Source organism: Solanum tuberosum, unplaced genomic scaffold, assembly GCF_000226075.1.
Source record: "Solanum tuberosum cultivar DM 1-3 516 R44 unplaced genomic scaffold, SolTub_3.0 scf00026, whole genome shotgun sequence".
NCBI classification, from domain to species: domain Eukaryota; kingdom Viridiplantae; phylum Streptophyta; class Magnoliopsida; order Solanales; family Solanaceae; genus Solanum; species Solanum tuberosum.
In genome coordinates, this window is record NW_006238952.1 from 1,863,356 (window position 1) to 1,879,726 (window position 16,371).

General features: G+C 36.1%; 3 protein-coding genes and 1 non-coding gene across 4 annotated transcripts; 1 reads left to right on the forward strand and 3 right to left on the reverse strand.

Annotated features, from left to right (window-relative positions):
• On the reverse strand, positions 1-3,662 carry LOC102605698 (pre-mRNA-splicing factor SPF27 homolog). Its single transcript, XM_006341493.2, has 7 exons — positions 3,351-3,662; positions 2,966-3,141; positions 2,108-2,191; positions 1,254-1,323; positions 1,037-1,170; positions 896-954; positions 1-309 (listed from the first exon to the last, which is right to left on the reverse strand). Exons 1-6 carry the CDS (start codon positions 3,582-3,584, stop codon positions 897-899), a joined length of 756 nt encoding a protein of 251 aa, XP_006341555.1. The 5' UTR covers positions 3,585-3,662; the 3' UTR covers positions 1-309; position 896.
• A 1,446-nt stretch (positions 3,663-5,108) lies between these two features.
• On the forward strand, positions 5,109-5,285 carry MIR319 (microRNA MIR319). Its single transcript, NR_127202.1, has one exon. It is a non-coding gene; the product is annotated as a microRNA MIR319 (primary transcript).
• A 252-nt stretch (positions 5,286-5,537) lies between these two features.
• On the reverse strand, positions 5,538-12,407 carry LOC102606031 (peroxisome biogenesis protein 3-2). The gene is made up of 7 exons (XM_006341494.2): positions 12,189-12,407; positions 11,727-11,888; positions 11,411-11,610; positions 11,196-11,326; positions 8,798-8,925; positions 6,557-6,784; positions 5,538-6,052 (listed from the first exon to the last, which is right to left on the reverse strand). Exons 1-7 carry the CDS (start codon positions 12,191-12,193, stop codon positions 5,797-5,799), a joined length of 1,110 nt encoding a protein of 369 aa, XP_006341556.1. The 5' UTR covers positions 12,194-12,407; the 3' UTR covers positions 5,538-5,796.
• Positions 12,408-14,239: 1,832 nt separating this feature from the next.
• Positions 14,240-16,022, reverse strand: LOC102606370 (guanine nucleotide-binding protein subunit beta-like protein). Its single transcript, NM_001318703.1, is given in 2 exon segments — positions 14,240-14,382; positions 15,065-16,022. Coding segments are annotated over 2 exon segments (984 nt in total). The 5' UTR covers positions 15,947-16,022; the 3' UTR covers positions 14,240-14,280.
• Between the last annotated feature and the right edge of the window lie 349 nt (positions 16,023-16,371).

The window sequence follows — 16,371 nt, forward strand, 5'->3', positions numbered from 1 at the left end:
AAGCAAAAACAAATTTTGTAGGGGAAATAAGAAGACAAACATTAACATCACCGATTAACTATTCATAATTAGAGCTGTTACCAAGATAAGGAAATTAACATGTGCACAAAGAACTGGGAGATACAGAGGCAAGCAGTGAGTTTTTCCACACTGGACACATTCCTCACCAGGATTGCCTAACAGAATATCGCCAACAAAAGACATGGTCAAACCTCGTCACACTGACCTAAAGCAAGGACTTCAAACCTTTGACCAACTTCTACATCTAAGTCCAGCAGCAGCAAATCTTCATGATTAATGGACCTACACCTACATATTTTCACAATATTAATCTGACAATTCTCACACATCTTTGAAATCGACAAGAGAAGAGGGAAAACATTCCCTACAGCCTTCGTAATTCAACATAACCCCCCCAGCCAAACCCAATCTAATAGTATTGTCTTCCTCCACAAGGTTTTATAAGACCTTGTATATGCAACCTGAATTTTGCTAAGGAAACATGATTCCAGGAATCTGTTTTTTCATGTTTGGATATGGAAGAAAAATGATGGGAATTTTTTTCTTTGAAAATTTGCTACATTTTTTATAGGAAATTAAAAAGGTCAGAACATTGCAGATCATAGTTTTTTTTCTCTTTTTCTTATCTTCCTTCTCATCTCACACAATTGGTTCTTTAACTTATAGAATTGTAATTTTTTATTTCTATTCTGCACTCCCCGTATCATACTTTACATTCATTTCAACCATCTAATTCATTCTCCATTTCCTTCAACCTAAATCACCCTTGTACCTCCCCAACTTTTTATCTGATTCCCCCCTACATGTTAATATCATCGATAACTAATCCAGTAGATACAAACTAAGCATAACAGAATAATAGCGAAATCAATACCTCATAATTCTGCATACGGCGTGTTGCCATTCTCAACATTAGCCTCCAAATTCCAGCCCCTGCCGTAAAAGAGGTTAATATCTTATAAGCTAGCCTATTAAAACCAGAAAAGGCATAGATGATATGCAATACAAAACAGACCTCTCTTCAGCCTCCTTCTTCAGTTGTTCTCTGTGGTCTTGTAGTTCCCCACATGCAGATTGAATTTCTATATTTTTCAGACAGAGCTCTCTCCATTGCATGGACAACGCATTGAGCTCATATGCAGTAGTTTGCTGTTATGCAATGGCGAACAGATCAATAAGAACAATGCAAAACGCTACAGAAACAGATCAGTAGTGACACAAGATACTTATACCTGATGATATTTCCTTTCCCTGTTTGCTGTTTCGATCATTTCATTCAGTTCAGCAGCTTGTGATTGCATTCTGCAGAAAATTAGTTTGATATCAGCCATGGAAGGGATGCAGCAATACCAGAGGAGAAAGGACGAGCGAATCATGCTCTTTTTGTAAGAGACATATTAATACTGTGCAGAACTGGTTCCAGATGTGTAAATACAGTGATAAATACTTCTCCCTTTTGAATCACAATTGCACCAGCAGTGAAGAAGGGCAACTGTTTGATCATATCATATTGTTTCACCAAAAAATAGAACATGTCCTTGCTTATTTTTATGCAAAAGTATTTACTCTAGAAACCAAGTCCAAAATAGTTACTATAGTCTTCAAGGTCATTTTGTCCAAAGCATGAAAACTTCTTTTATCATTTTCAATCAAATATCTATTACTCCTTTTGTTCCGTTTTTTATGGTATTCGTTCCTCTTTAGTCTGTTCCAAAAATAATTAACACAAGCGATAGTTGGAAACTCTTTTAACTTTAAGCTTATCATTTTCTCTTGATTGACATGTTCTTGTAACCAAATGTTATGACATGTTTAAGATAACAAGTTCGAAGGGTATTTCAGAATGTGCAAAAAGATTTCTTTCTTTGACCCAGTCCAATCACGCACTGTCATACAAAATGAACAGAGGGAGCATGTAAAATCATGTCAAGACAGAAGTAGCAGTACATTGTTAAGGATGAAATAGCTGAAAAATAACTACGCTTTTGTCCCAAACAAGTTGGGGTCACAGCATCAGTAAATTGTTAAATAAGGATGCGATAGCAGAACACCATGAAAAATATAAAATTAGAAAAAGAAAAAGAACCTGGCTAGAAATGCCTCCAATCGTTGATTGTACAGCTTCCACACATCAGGACCATGCTTTGACATTAGATCCAGATTTTCTAGCCTATAGAGTATCAAGGTTAACTTTTGGTTACAGAAGCAATAAGCACAGTTGTGCACAACAAAAAAGGGGAATTTTTTTAACCATAATATATCTATCGAAGGCATGAATGTTTTAGTAGCAAAGTACTAGATGCCTCCATATACAGGTAGGACATTGTGATGTACAAAGAATTTTTCCTGATTAACAAAAGCTAAGTAAAAAACTTTGGTAACAAAGTGACACAAAATTCACATGTCTTCTGTTAGGATATGACCTGCTGAAGCTGATAGTATATACAAGTTCTCCAGAATCCTATTTCATTGAAATAAATACAAACACACTCCCCAACACGTGACAAATAGTACTATGTTTCCCCACACGTCGAGCAGGCTTTTGGATTTGACATAGAAGTCAAAACAAACACAATGCTTTTTATTAAGAAGTTATTTGGAAAATATATGTAATCACCATATATTAGCTATTTCTTTGAAGAAGTACTCTTTAATCATGCTTCACTGCAACATCTATTTTATTAAACCTTGTAGCCTTACAGACTTCATTTCTTTTGCATTTAAAGGTGATTGAGGAACTGATACAAAAAGTTTCTTCCTACCAATAAAGGTTATTAACTATCATGTGCCATATCTAGATTTTACACATATATATACTAATTGTTGGACAGATACTTTGATTATAGAAAAAAAGAGCTTAAATTGAGAACCATGAGTATATAATTAGCAAAGGGAACTCTAAAAAATACTACCTCTAGTTCACCATTGGATTTAGGTAGCCTACCTGATTACTTGATGCTGCAGTAAACGCTGAGCTTTTTGAAGCGATTGCTTCCATGCAGTTTCATCATTGCGTTTGTTCACAGGCGGCACCTCGAGTCCATATCGTGAAGTATCTATTTGTACTGGAGGTTTTCCAGCTCTCACCCGCTCATATTCCCTCGCAAGCATAGGATGATTCTAAAACAGATTCAATCATTATACGAGCAAAAATCATGGCCTCATCAAGTAGTTACCAAATCAACACAATTCACGAGAAAGTAGCAATTTTAATCCTTCAATAAAGCTAATTCTTATAGAAATGAATGAGTACTTCAAAAAAATGGAACCCTAGAATTAACATAGAAAATAGTTGAAGAGCAGAAGTATTGGCAAGTATTGATTGAAACCTCGAAGTTGAATTTACGAAGAGGAGGGAGGTTTTTGAGGAAATCGGAAGGTTTTTTGGAGCTGCGGCGCATTTCCTCTTCGACCAAACGGTCCACCTCTTCTTTCACGTTGGGATCACCGTAGTCGTCATCAATGTACGGCAAAGCATCTATCACTTCCGCACTACTAGACACTGCCGGACGATACTCCGGCGGGGCCTCTAGCATCAAAATGTCCCCGTCTTTTGTCGCCATTATTGCTCGGACCTTCTTACCGATGTGTAATAAGCCAGCAGCGAGTACTAGCCCTGACGGAGGAGGGAGTAATGTTCATTACTTTTTCATTTTATAGGTTGTTCTTTCTTTTCCCATTTTACCCTTGAAATATACCAACTCCTCAATAGCGCGTGTTTTTTCTATCTTTTCGGTCCTTTGTTCGCTTTTGCTTCGCCATAAATAGATCTTCATTTTTATTTTTAATGTATTGATTATTTATTTTCTTAATTACTTTTCAATATCTAATAACTTTGTTTGTATTTTTAGTTGTGATAAAATTTAATACAATTCTTAAAAAAATTATTAAAAAATGTTATTTGATCAATATATTTCTTATTAATTCTTTAACCTTTATCTGTATATGTGCCTCTTAATTCTAGAATAATTAGTGTCAAGGGCAAAGTTGAAAAAAGATAGTAATTAATTCTCTCTTGATTGTTTAAATTGACAACTACTCCCTCTGTCCCTATTTAGTTGTCCACTTTAGAAATGACACACAGATTAAGGCAACAATGATTACCATAGTGAAGTTACAATTTTACCCTTATAGTACAATTTACAATTCCAAAATAAATTCACTCAAGATAACTAAATGCTAGGAAGTTCATAAGTTTATTTATTTTATTTATGACAACTTTATTTAAATAAGGGTATAATAGGAAAAATTTTGTTGTCTTTTCTTGATTTGTCAAAATGGACAACTAAATAGGGACAACTAAAAGAAGAAATATGGACAACTAAATAGGGACGGAGGGAGTATTTTGATACAAGTATTTATAGTATATGTGACAACTAAAAGGAACATAGAGAGTACTAAATATCAATTAATATAGATAGTATGGTACAATAATTATATCAATCATTATTTTCTTATGAACGTGTCAAATTCAAATTTGATAAGTAAAAGTGAACAAAATGAATATTTTTTATCATTCTCATATAACGTTGTTAGAAAATGAAAAAATCACGCTATATAAAGTGAAAATGAGTAGTAAGAATTTATATGATCCATTTTCTTTCTATAAAAGAAATAGCAATTGGCATATAAGTCACTTCCAAATGAAAGTATAGATTAGCTAAACACTATAATTACACCTCTATTCGTCTAGATTATTGAATAATAAAACTAAAATAAACTACTACGTATAGCTGCTAGGTGCCTAATACCTTGTCGCAAAGCATAAAGATTGGAACAATAATCTTAAGAAATATAAAAATTCAACATCATTAATTTCGCCGTCAGTACTGTTGTTGATGTAAATATAAAGGGGACAATAATAACGATTAAACAAAGAGATTAGGCAGACGCACTTTATGATATGAAATGAGACACGGAAAGTATTCCTCAAATTCCTGTAACAACATGTGAAAACACTGCTTCTTAGTATTTTTTATTTCTTTAAATTTCGTGTTCAATTAAACAATTCGGGAGGAAACTATTATTATTATTATATATAAAAGGGCTCCTCCTGTGACTAGCTACTTGAGAAAGCTGAGGAGAGAAGGAAACTGTTTAGTCCAACCCAAGGTGGGTTATTGGAACTGATCTTTGCTGCTGAATCATTGGCTCATGAGCATGTCAAAGAAGATGAATAACATCCTGGACATGTTCTTGCTCCAATGATGCAGGAGCTGAGCTCGGTTTTTCACTGCCTTTTCTTGGACTGAAGGGTTCCCTTCCCTTCTCTCTAGTCACAGTAAAAATCACCATCAACAGATCATATAAATGACCGATCAAATCATCAGAAGGAGGTACTTAAACAATCTTTATGATGCACGTATCAATCAAGTTCCAATATCCTCAAAACGAAGGTACACTTACAAGGACCGATCTTTATTCACATCTGCTAATCTTAGCTCTCAAGTAGATAAACAACAGCACAAGTCAATACACACATGGACAATCAATCAAGGAAAAAAATACAACAAAGCTGGGAAACACAAAATTGCACGCTTTGAAAGCAGCTTTAAGCTATTAAATTCAGCTGATGAAATAACCAGTCTGCGTAATAAATTTAATACTCCTAAGCAACACTGTGGTAACAGGTAGAATGAAACTTCACCAGAAAATCTTCAGTTTTCTTATTTTTGTCCAAATTTTAACCCTTGAAGGAGCTAACAAAATGCTATATGCAATCTTTTACATCCACACCTACACTGAAGCTACACAAGAATACAACATGCTCCTACACTATGAAGCTGGTGTGCTTGCATATAACAAGGTGAAGAACATTTCTACTTCTGGCATGCTTTGGACAATTTGGATGTACCTGTCCCTATTGGGTTCTTCAAGCAGGATGTGACTCATATGAGCAAGTCGTGGTAGAAGTTTAGCTAATGGAATACCTAACTTTAAATTGGTTTCTCCACAGAGGACCTTTATGTCTTCCATCATCACATCCACCGCTGTTTTAAGTGACATATCCAGAATATTCTCAAATTCGGAGCTGCACAACAAAAGGATAAGTAATCAACCAACAGATTTGCCAAAGGAAATAGTATGAGAAACAAATACCTGAAAGTTTGTCAATATTGAATGATGTCAGGCATCAATACAGAGGTAAAGAATGAAGACATTTTGCTTAATCTGCTGCGTTCAGTTCTAAACTTATCTTTACAAGTAACACAGCAGTCAGCTCCTTTCATCTTTTTTGCATTTTTAATCTATATTCCCTCTTCTATTTTTTGGTGGGGGTGGGGAGTTTAGTCACTTTCCTTGTAAAGGTGAAAATAGTTCTATTATGTGCTCCAAAGCAACAAAAGATGTCAAAAATTGGGTTTTCAGATTGATATCGAGAAAATCTCAATGTGCACATAGTTGTTTTCACATTCCAGATTAATATTCCCCTAGTGCCTCAACCTTTATAAAAATTTGTATCTCAATATAGTGAAGAACTAGTACCAAGCTGAATCTTTATTTGCAACACGATGGGAAAAGCAAACAGAAGTACCTTGACAAAACGGCCTGTGCCTCCAGCATAAGTTGTTCAAATTTGGATGCAGGCGAAGGTTCTGTACTATCACTGCTAGAGGTAGCAGCAGAGTTATATAGTTTAGAGGGCTCTGGCATCAAAAAGCCCATCCAGTGATGAGGGCTTCCCATGCTCAGAAAGGTGGCCAATATCTGCAGAATGGTATCATGAAGTACAGTTGTGTTGAAGAAATCCTTCAACTGTTTTCTGCAAACCAAAAGATCAGTAATTTTTGCAAGACACATTTTGGCAAGATATAACTAATTTCAAATACAAATTATAAAATATGCAATCCTATGGTTTAAGAAGGTCAATCGCCTGCAATCCATCCACTACATATGTTCAACCCCAAGAGGAAAATGTTCCAACACATTGCGCCTTCCAAATAGCATGTGATTTTGTACCACACATCGATTTAGAGACATTTTCTTAGTGAACACCCACCGGCCCTGCATGGTCCTCTGTAATATCTGTTATATGACCTGGGATTGCATGGGCATGGTTTCTTTGTTCCTGGGGCTTCATATGCAGGTTAAAGGTTTGATTAACCCCGTACCCTGACAGGGGATGATTTGACCCTTCTCATTGTCCATTGGATTAGGAGGTTGGCAGTAAATAATCACATTTTGATAGCTCAAAAGACTCCTTGCACAATAGATAGTGTTTTTATGTCGATTGGCGTCCAACTAGACATCCTTTATAGGCAGCTATAAAAGAAAAAAAGAGAGTGGTGCATCTAACTTCTACCGCCTTACATGGTAAAACTACAAAAAGAAACATAATGAAGAAGAATAACACACAAGCTATCTGATCTACTGTTTGCCTGATGATTCAGGATGTGGTTCCCAGATCGTAAAATTTAGGTATTTTGAATCTGTTGTCAATCTCTCATTTCTCTCTACCTAAGTGTGCGTGTGTACATATTAATTTAAAATTTTAAAAGAACTTCGTTGCGGTTTGATGGAAATTCTATGCATTTAAACACACATGGGTTTGATTCTTCAAACTCTCGCAAGCAATTGTTCTGGAGTTGAGCTGTTTTGTTCCAAAGTTTTTTACCTTTTGACTTTCTCTTTGTTTCCTTTTTTTTCACAAACCCCAGGTGTATTATCCCTCTCTCCCTTGACCTTTTCGTTAATGCACAACAAACGCTCAAACTTGGTCTCAGCTGCAAGTAAACACTCTAACTTTGAGACTGCACATCTAGACACCTAAACTCGGTCTAAACTGGCAACTAAACAATCCAACTCATCCTCATTATGTCTCGTGAACACTCAACGCTGTGATTAATTGGAGGTGTCTAGATTATATTTTGTAAGTTGGAGTATTCGACTGACACAAAGGAGACAATGATACATTGGAGACGAGGTGAAGTGTCTATATGTGCATACTTAAAGTTGGAGTGTTCACTTGCCAGTTGAGACCAAGTTTGAGCAAATGTTTATGTATTATGCCTTTATTTTCTCCCTTATCTTATCATCATTTCCAGACTACAATAGTTACACATCAATGATGCAGAATTTCAATATATATCTCCACCTTGTTGCACTCCAGCAGCTATTCACAAATGAGCATCACCGCAATATGTTGAGCGTTAATTTTTTCCAACCTCTTGCATCATGCCCATCTTGATTTTATCCCTCATTAGAAACCAATTATCATAATAATATTGAACTTTAAAGTATGGCTACACAATGATGGCAAAAGAAAAAGGTTTCTCTTTTACAAGGACAGCAAAAGAAAAACATTGTGGTTGAAATTCAAAGAAAATGGCCTATGGCTTTAATCATTTGAGACTTTAATGCATAAGTTTTCATTATATAGGTTAGCCCTGATTAGCAGTTTCACTGCAACTGAATATTGAAAATTCTCTCTTTTGGCATAAAAGTGAAACAACAACAACTACGCCTAGTCCCAAACAAGTTGAGGTTGGAACATGAATCCCCATTTCTTCATTTAAGCTCATTTCATATCATCATCATACTAAATCATAAAAGGGAAAAGCAGGGAGGGAAAATTAAAGAACAACAACATACCCTGGGAAAAAGTTAAAGAACCCAACCATCAATTCATAGGTCCATCACTCAGTTCGAAGAATCAAATATCAAAATTAGTCAGTTACCAAACTGAAAATAAAAATGGAATCGAACTGAGCAACCCACTAAACTCTAGATGCACATTTTAACTTCTGAGAGGAAAAGAAAGAAGTAAAGAGCCTACCCTTTTAGAACTTCAGATGTTGCAGTTTCAAAACATGAAATCAAGGCAGGCAGGCCAACATTGGTAAGATAGTCTGCACTGGCTAGAAACTGTTGCTCATCATCTCTGTCAATTAGATCAGCTTCATCCTGGAATTAAATCACATCCAATCAGCAAAAGATAAAAGACTAGTATCAATTGCACTTCCAATAAGCAACAAAAACTGAGGCTAACTACCACCAGTTGGATCAGCATTAACATAGAGTACAGCAAAAAATTGCATAATCACCTAAGAAATAGGTTCCTATAAAAGTTCCACTCTTACACCCCCTTTTCCATTGGACAAAGGGTTCAACTTCCATTTTTTTTGTTTTTGCTTGTTATAGAACCCACTTCTTATCTTTTTATCTCCTCTAGGAATTGTGGCACTTCCATTCCTTTAGGTGACTTCTAGGGTTTATAAGATTGTCACTTCATATTACTTTTCCTATCTTTCACCTTTCGTGCTTTCCTCCCACAATCAGCAAATCCTTGTCATGGCGATTCACTCATTCATTCTTCTTTGGTTTTCTTAGAAAGATCTGTGAACCCTACTTCACTATTGGCTTCTCCATCTCATATCTCACTTCTGACTAAGAGGAATATCTAGCCTTGTGACTATAAGTAAGATACTATCCTCTATTCACATAAGGATGGACTTTCATACTAGACCTAATTGTTGTTGAACCTTCAAACACTGCAAACAACATTTGCTTTCTTGTCCGGATTGAGAAAAGTAGGGCGAAGCATGGAAAAATTATCATCACTGACGCCATCCAGCTTTCTAGGCTTGACATTTCATTGTATATAAAGCTAATCTCCAGCTTCATCAAGGCTAGCAGATCTCCCTGAACCGAGCAATATTGGAGACCAACTTAATAATTTATTTATCATAATTAGGCTCCCATTTAATGTACGTATGCCATGTAGTTTCGGTTCTTGTACCTCTTCTGTCGTCCCTCATCCCTTTCCCTGGCCACTTTCTGAATTTCTTTGGGTATCCTTGGTACAACACATCCAGATGGTCATCACAAGTCTTCCCATTAATCTGAAAAGATTATTTTGAATGCAAAGAGGTGCCAGAGGATACCAATATCGTCTACTCAAAAGAAGAAGAATCCTAGTCTGTCTTCCTAATGAACAACAACAAAGATACAGTGAGGTAAATGAATAAGTGGGAATCGTGTCTTCTTTCATTATTGACTAAATACTTTATTTGTTCAACTTCTAAGACAATAATATTGGAATTCCTTTATCATGCCCACATGATTGCCCAAGGTCGAGTTTCCTCTCTTACTGCCCTACTTCTCTTGTTTTTTTCTTGAATAAAAAATGGAGTAACTTGGCACCAAGTTGGTGTTAAGACAGTACAAGAGTCGGTAATCCTATTGTACGATAAAAAAAAAGGATATCCTCAATAAAGGTCCTATTCCTGTAAAGATCTATGAAATTTAACATTCTATCTTCATCCTTTACATTCTGTAGATTTCACCAAAATCCATAAACATTGTAGTTAAGTTGTTGTACACTAACTTTCTTCCCTTCAAAGCATCGCACATTTCATTCCTTCCATATATTCCAGCATATACATGCAGGGATGGTACACCAAATCTTCTTTAATTGTTTACTAATCCCCTGGAGTTCCAACAATTCAGTTTTTGACTGTTTATGGAATAACAGTGGTCATCTTGAAAACCTGAAAGAACAATGTCTAAATCTGTCTAGCCAATAAGCAATGCAAAAAATAGGTGGCTGCAACTTTCCATTTTTTTGGTTACGCATGAAATACCTACTGCACAAAAACACTCTCTTTATGTAGAATGTTGAAGGCATGCATCATGAACCACCAAACACTCTCTCCATAAGCAATAATCATTCTAAGTTTGTCTAATCATGTATGACCTTATATTCAACTTAACATTTGTATTTGTACAATATTTATCAAGGGTATTTGTACATTCACTCTCATGCAATATTGTCGGTCTCGGAGCCATTTTGTAGAGATTTTTTATAAGGACCATGTCGTAGAACTTATTTTAACTTACTAGGTATCTTCTCATCACATAGAACTCTAAGAATATTCTTGATTTTAGATAAATAAAGGAATTACTAAAAGAGTTGAGAATTGTTGTCAACAATCTGCCACAGACATTATTAAAGCTATGGAAGATACATTATCAACACATAGTAAAGTGATTTCATTAACTGTCTGACTAATTCATTGTCACACGGAATATCCAATATACAACCACATAGATGTGGAGAATCATATCCATCTAGAGGCAATACTTATAACTTTAAGAGATTCTAGATAGAACAATCAATACAAATGCAAGATATAATCATACTCTCATGTCAAGTAAAAAGAGGCAGTTCTTACAAGTTGAATAGAGCTTCCAAGGCCACGTGCAGTATCGATATAAAGATGTCTCCCTAATATGTTGACTTGAACTCTAATGTATAAGCTTACCATTGTGGTCGCCCAAAGAGACAACACAATTCTGGTAAAATCTGGATAGGCACAAGATACAACATCATAAGCTAACAACATTATAGAAATATTAAAGCAAGCTATATTGGTGCACATGTCCATACTTAAAATTTTGAGTCTGTCCCACAGCTCCAGCTTCTCTGCAGCAGTTAGAGAATTTGGCTCGTCTTTCCCTTTCATCAGCCTCTCCATCAAGTGCGTGAGGTCCAAGTCTCCTTCTATTCGACTACTTAAATGTCGCATTACATGGGGCAATGTCGTTGAATCAGCTATTGTCTGAATTTTCCCAAAATGTTCCTTGATCCTACAGATGAGAGACAACTAACTCTGAGCATAATATCATATCAACCACCAAACATGATGAAAAAGAAAGAGTACACCTTTACAGGCAAATAAACATTAAAAAGAGAAAATCTTAACTGGGATCTAATGAGTTCCTCATTTCTCCTCTCATCTGCAAGTTCCCTCTCAAGATCAGATAGTCGCCGCTTGTGTCCTTCATACAGCTTATACAAAAGGTAACCACTTCCAAGAACTCCAAATGTAACATATACCTTCCTCTTATGCCTTCTCCAAAATTCCCTGACCCAATAAAACCAGTGTCAAAAAAGGACAAAACCCTGAAACAACAATACTACAACAGTTGCCTCTTTTAATCAATCAATTACCTACCCCTCCAAACTCTCAAATCTTACATCTCACGTGAACAACCAATTTGCAATTACAAAATACTTCTCAAAAAACAACAGTTAAATGAGCAAAAAAAAATGAATCTTGAACTGCGACAAAGCAAAAGGTCTAGAACAAAAGTATCACTGCACGTATAATTTCATACCCAAATTGATTTTTAACTTGTAAAAAGGAGGGATAGAATTTACAAACCACATCCAATCCAAATACTAGTTGCTCAGGTTATCGTGTGTTTATGTCGCCGGACGCCGGCCCTGATTTTGGCCGGAATTTTAATCTACTTTCCCGGCTATCTCGTCGGAGGATACCGTCGACGAATGGCGTTGGGTAGTGATGGCCACTTCCGGCTTGGAACCTTGCAATTGCTAAAAGTAGATGTGCTGGTTTAGTTTAGACATTCAATAAAAATTATATAATATGATTTGACATTAATATTATATTGTTCTATTCAAGGAATTGCAATAATTACATACACTGTCCCTCAAGTTTCTCTAGATTCCGCTTACCCCTGGGGGCACGTTTACAACCCAATAGCCATGAACAAACTTCCGTCTCTTTTTTTATTTTAATCACGAAATTTTTAGTTAAGGATTCCCTGTAATCAATCTTAGTTTCTCTTCAAATTTGCTACTGTAAGATTTTGAGTTTTTAAAATCAATTTTGTCTATCAATTTGATTCGTGTATATTAGATATTTTTTTAATATGTCATGTTTTTAAAATAATAAGATCAATTTTTTTTTGACATGTATGCATAACTTTAATTTAAAATACCAACATGAGTTGTGATGCACTGGTGGAAGTGTTGAAAATTTTATTGAGAGCGCCACTCTCGAATGAGCCCTGCAGAGCGCGATCCAAATTTAGTTGAAACTCCAATGTGGGCACCGAACATCGGGTGGAAAATAAAAAAAAAACTTTAATTTAAAATTTAATGTATCAGCGCTTATATTATTGTATCCGTTTATAAATTGTAATTTTGCCTTAAAAATATGTGATTTCTGTAATTTGCCCTTAAAATATTGTAAAAAAAAAATTCTTAAAGCTTCAAACAAATTAAACAGAAGGAGACACATTTTTTATACGGAATGTTTTTTAATTTCTCACTAAATCTCAAGTATTCCCATTAATTTATAGTTATAAGTCAAGTTCTCCGATTTTTCTTTCTTAATTGCAATCATTTCTATTTGGAATTGTTAAGACTAGTTACTTTAATTTTCTTATGTCCTTAAACACGTATTACAATCCAAAAATCAAGATCATTTCGAGTATCCCAAAATTGATGTTCAAGTCGAAAGAAATAACACATTCGACACTTCTACAAGAAAGTCGAGCCACGATCGAGAAAAAACAACAAAAAAGTTTCCAAAACCTGATAACATAAATATAAAAAACATCTAATACATTTCTAAATCTAGAGATACAAAAAGCATTATTTCACCCCTACTTCAGCTATCTTATCCTAGCCAAGGTAATCTTCATAGCGGTTCTAAAAATCGTTTCCCATTCTTTTGGTTAAGAAGAATACCAGATGAAGAAAATATTGGAGTCATTCCTTGTTTCAAACGAAGAAGAACAGATATGAAAATCATAGCAGATGAGAAACATCTCATTTTCTTCGTTGTATATGTTTTCTGTAACCTACTAGCTTGATGATGTCTACCATATTCAAGTTAGAATCAATTTTTTACCAAACCATGAGCATCATGTATGAACAAACCATACCACAAACGCCATAATGCATGATCAAATAAGGGACAAAACATATTCATAATGAAGATGGTGGTATGATTCCCTCAAACTAAAAAGAGCTCTGTTCCATCAGTTCTTTCATGCTCAATTGGTCTCACAATATACCGATCATTCATGGTGGATAATGAAACCCTAGACACAATTTAGGTTCCTCCATGATAAACTTCACCTTACCTGAAAGACTTGTAAAACCAAGGAAAAAGAGAGGGTTACAATAATTTCACTAGTAGGACTATGAATATAAATTCAAAAGGCTGACTAACAGGTTCTTATCCAACCATGTATTAGGTCAAAGAATTGAAAACATAACAGGACGAGCCGGGGAGGAATAACATACATGGCGAACCAAATTGAAGTGTAGCAACATAAGCTTGTAACAAAATTCTAAACAGAATTCCAAAAATGGAACATCAAAACTCTCAAACTCATGAGAAACAAGGAGAATCCAGATACTTGTCGTCAAACATTTTTAAGAGAAATCTAAACGTCTTTAATGGACTATTGCCCAAAGGCTTGCCTAGATGCAATTCATTCCTAGTAACGCCCAATACCCCAGACCCTAATCAAACCATCTGTATATCCGCTGAAAAGTGTACTTCCATCAGCACTCCAACTCAAACTGGTACAGTAAATGACCTGCCACAAGGATTCAGCAATGTTAACAATGTTAATTGATAACAAGACTAACAACTGCGGATATCAAGAAATCAAAACAAAAATAGCACAACTACACTTATACATTGTTTGTAATCTACTGAATTGCAGAACATGTAATTTCTAAATATACTAAAGCAACCAACAATAAGAGCATTGGAGTAAGAAGCTTTACAAAACCCAAAAGAAACCAAATTACATGTGTATTACCCCGCAAATGAAAAATTGATGGGACAATCAATAGTTCATAACCTAAAAAGCTACCCAAATCATTAAGCATCAAGGACATAGTTTCAGGGAATGGTCCAAGGTTGCACATTTCCTAATCAAGTAAAGCAACATGGCAACAAGAAAACTGCTAGCGAACCATTACGAATCAATTAACAATAAGCAGCTGATGAATTTCATATTTCGCTAAAAGAGGCATTAACCAAAATCAAAATTTATCATCCTATTGCAATGCAATTATAAAATTTTAGCTGTTAGCTACATACCTACACTAACTACACTAATTGGAGGCAAAGTGAATTCATTGAATATGTCAATCATCCTACCCTACAGACAGTGATAAATTTCCACTACACAAGCACTCATAAAATAATTATGTTTACACAATAGAAGAATACTATGCAACCATGATCAAGTAAAAGCATAATAAAAATACCTTGTTTTTTGGTGCAGTTCCACTCTCATTAGCAGCCATCTCACTCTCATGCTTGAGATCAACTCTAAGGTCCACCACGATGGTCTTGCTCTCCAAGTCCCAAATCTTAATGCTAGACTCAGTGGCGGCGCAGAGCCAGTACCTGTTAGGACTAAAGCAGAGAGTATGGATGATGGAACTGGCATCAAGCGAGTAGAGTTTCTTGCCCTCAGCCAAATCCCAGAGCAAAATAACTCCATCCTTGCCTCCACTAGCGCACAAGGAACCATCAGGTGACACTGCCACCGTGTTCACATAGCCAGAGTGTCCAGCAAGAGTCGAACGCAGCTTACAGTTCGTAAGGTTCCAGATTTTCACAGTACGATCCCAGGAACCAGAAACAATAGTTGGCTGAAGAGTATTTGGGCTGAAACGCACACACGAAACCCAATCGGAATGTGAGTCTCCGTCCTGAATGGTGTACTTACACTCACCGAGAGTGTTCCAAAGCTTGATAGACTTGTCCCGTGAAGCGGACACAATCTGACGGTTATCAACGGAAAAAGCAACGGAGAGAACATCCTTAGTGTGACCAACAAAACGGCGAGCAGTAGTGCCGGCTTGAAGATCCCAAAGGCGAAGCTCTCCATCCCAAGAACCAGAGAGAGCAAACATACCGTCGGAGGAGAGAACAACATCCTGAACAAAGTGTCCGTGTCCGGTGAGACGGCGGCGGGGGACACCGTACTGTGCACCGTCCTTGGTGAGAGACCAGACAATGATGGACTTGTCCCTGGAGGAAGTAACGATCATGTCGGAGTTATCAATTGGGGTGGCGATGGCAGTGACCCAATCGGTGTGGGCTTTCATGGTGCCGCGAAGGACAAGTGATTCTTGCGCCATTTTGTCAAGCAAGGTGGTCGCCGCTCCGGTTTTCCTCTGGAGGCAAATGAGACGACGATATAGCAGTGAAGAAAAACCCTAATAACTCACAGGTGAGAATTTATAGTGTGTATCAATTTTAGGGTTTTTGCGAGAAATGTTGTGGGGTTACAGATCCATTAGGCAAATTGGGTCATGTTACTGGGCCTGCTTGGGAAATATCCATTTCAAGGATGTTGGGCAATTAGCTTCACCACTTTATCGAGGGGGTGGCGTTTGGTAGGTTGGACAAGCATAGATAGCTTGATAATAAAAATGTAATATTATTTCATTGTTTGATTAATAATTTTAACATAAATTATGTTGAAATTAGTAATTAGTAATTAGTATAAGATAAGTTATTTCTAACAAAAAAATGGAATAGTAGGACCAGAATAATTATACCA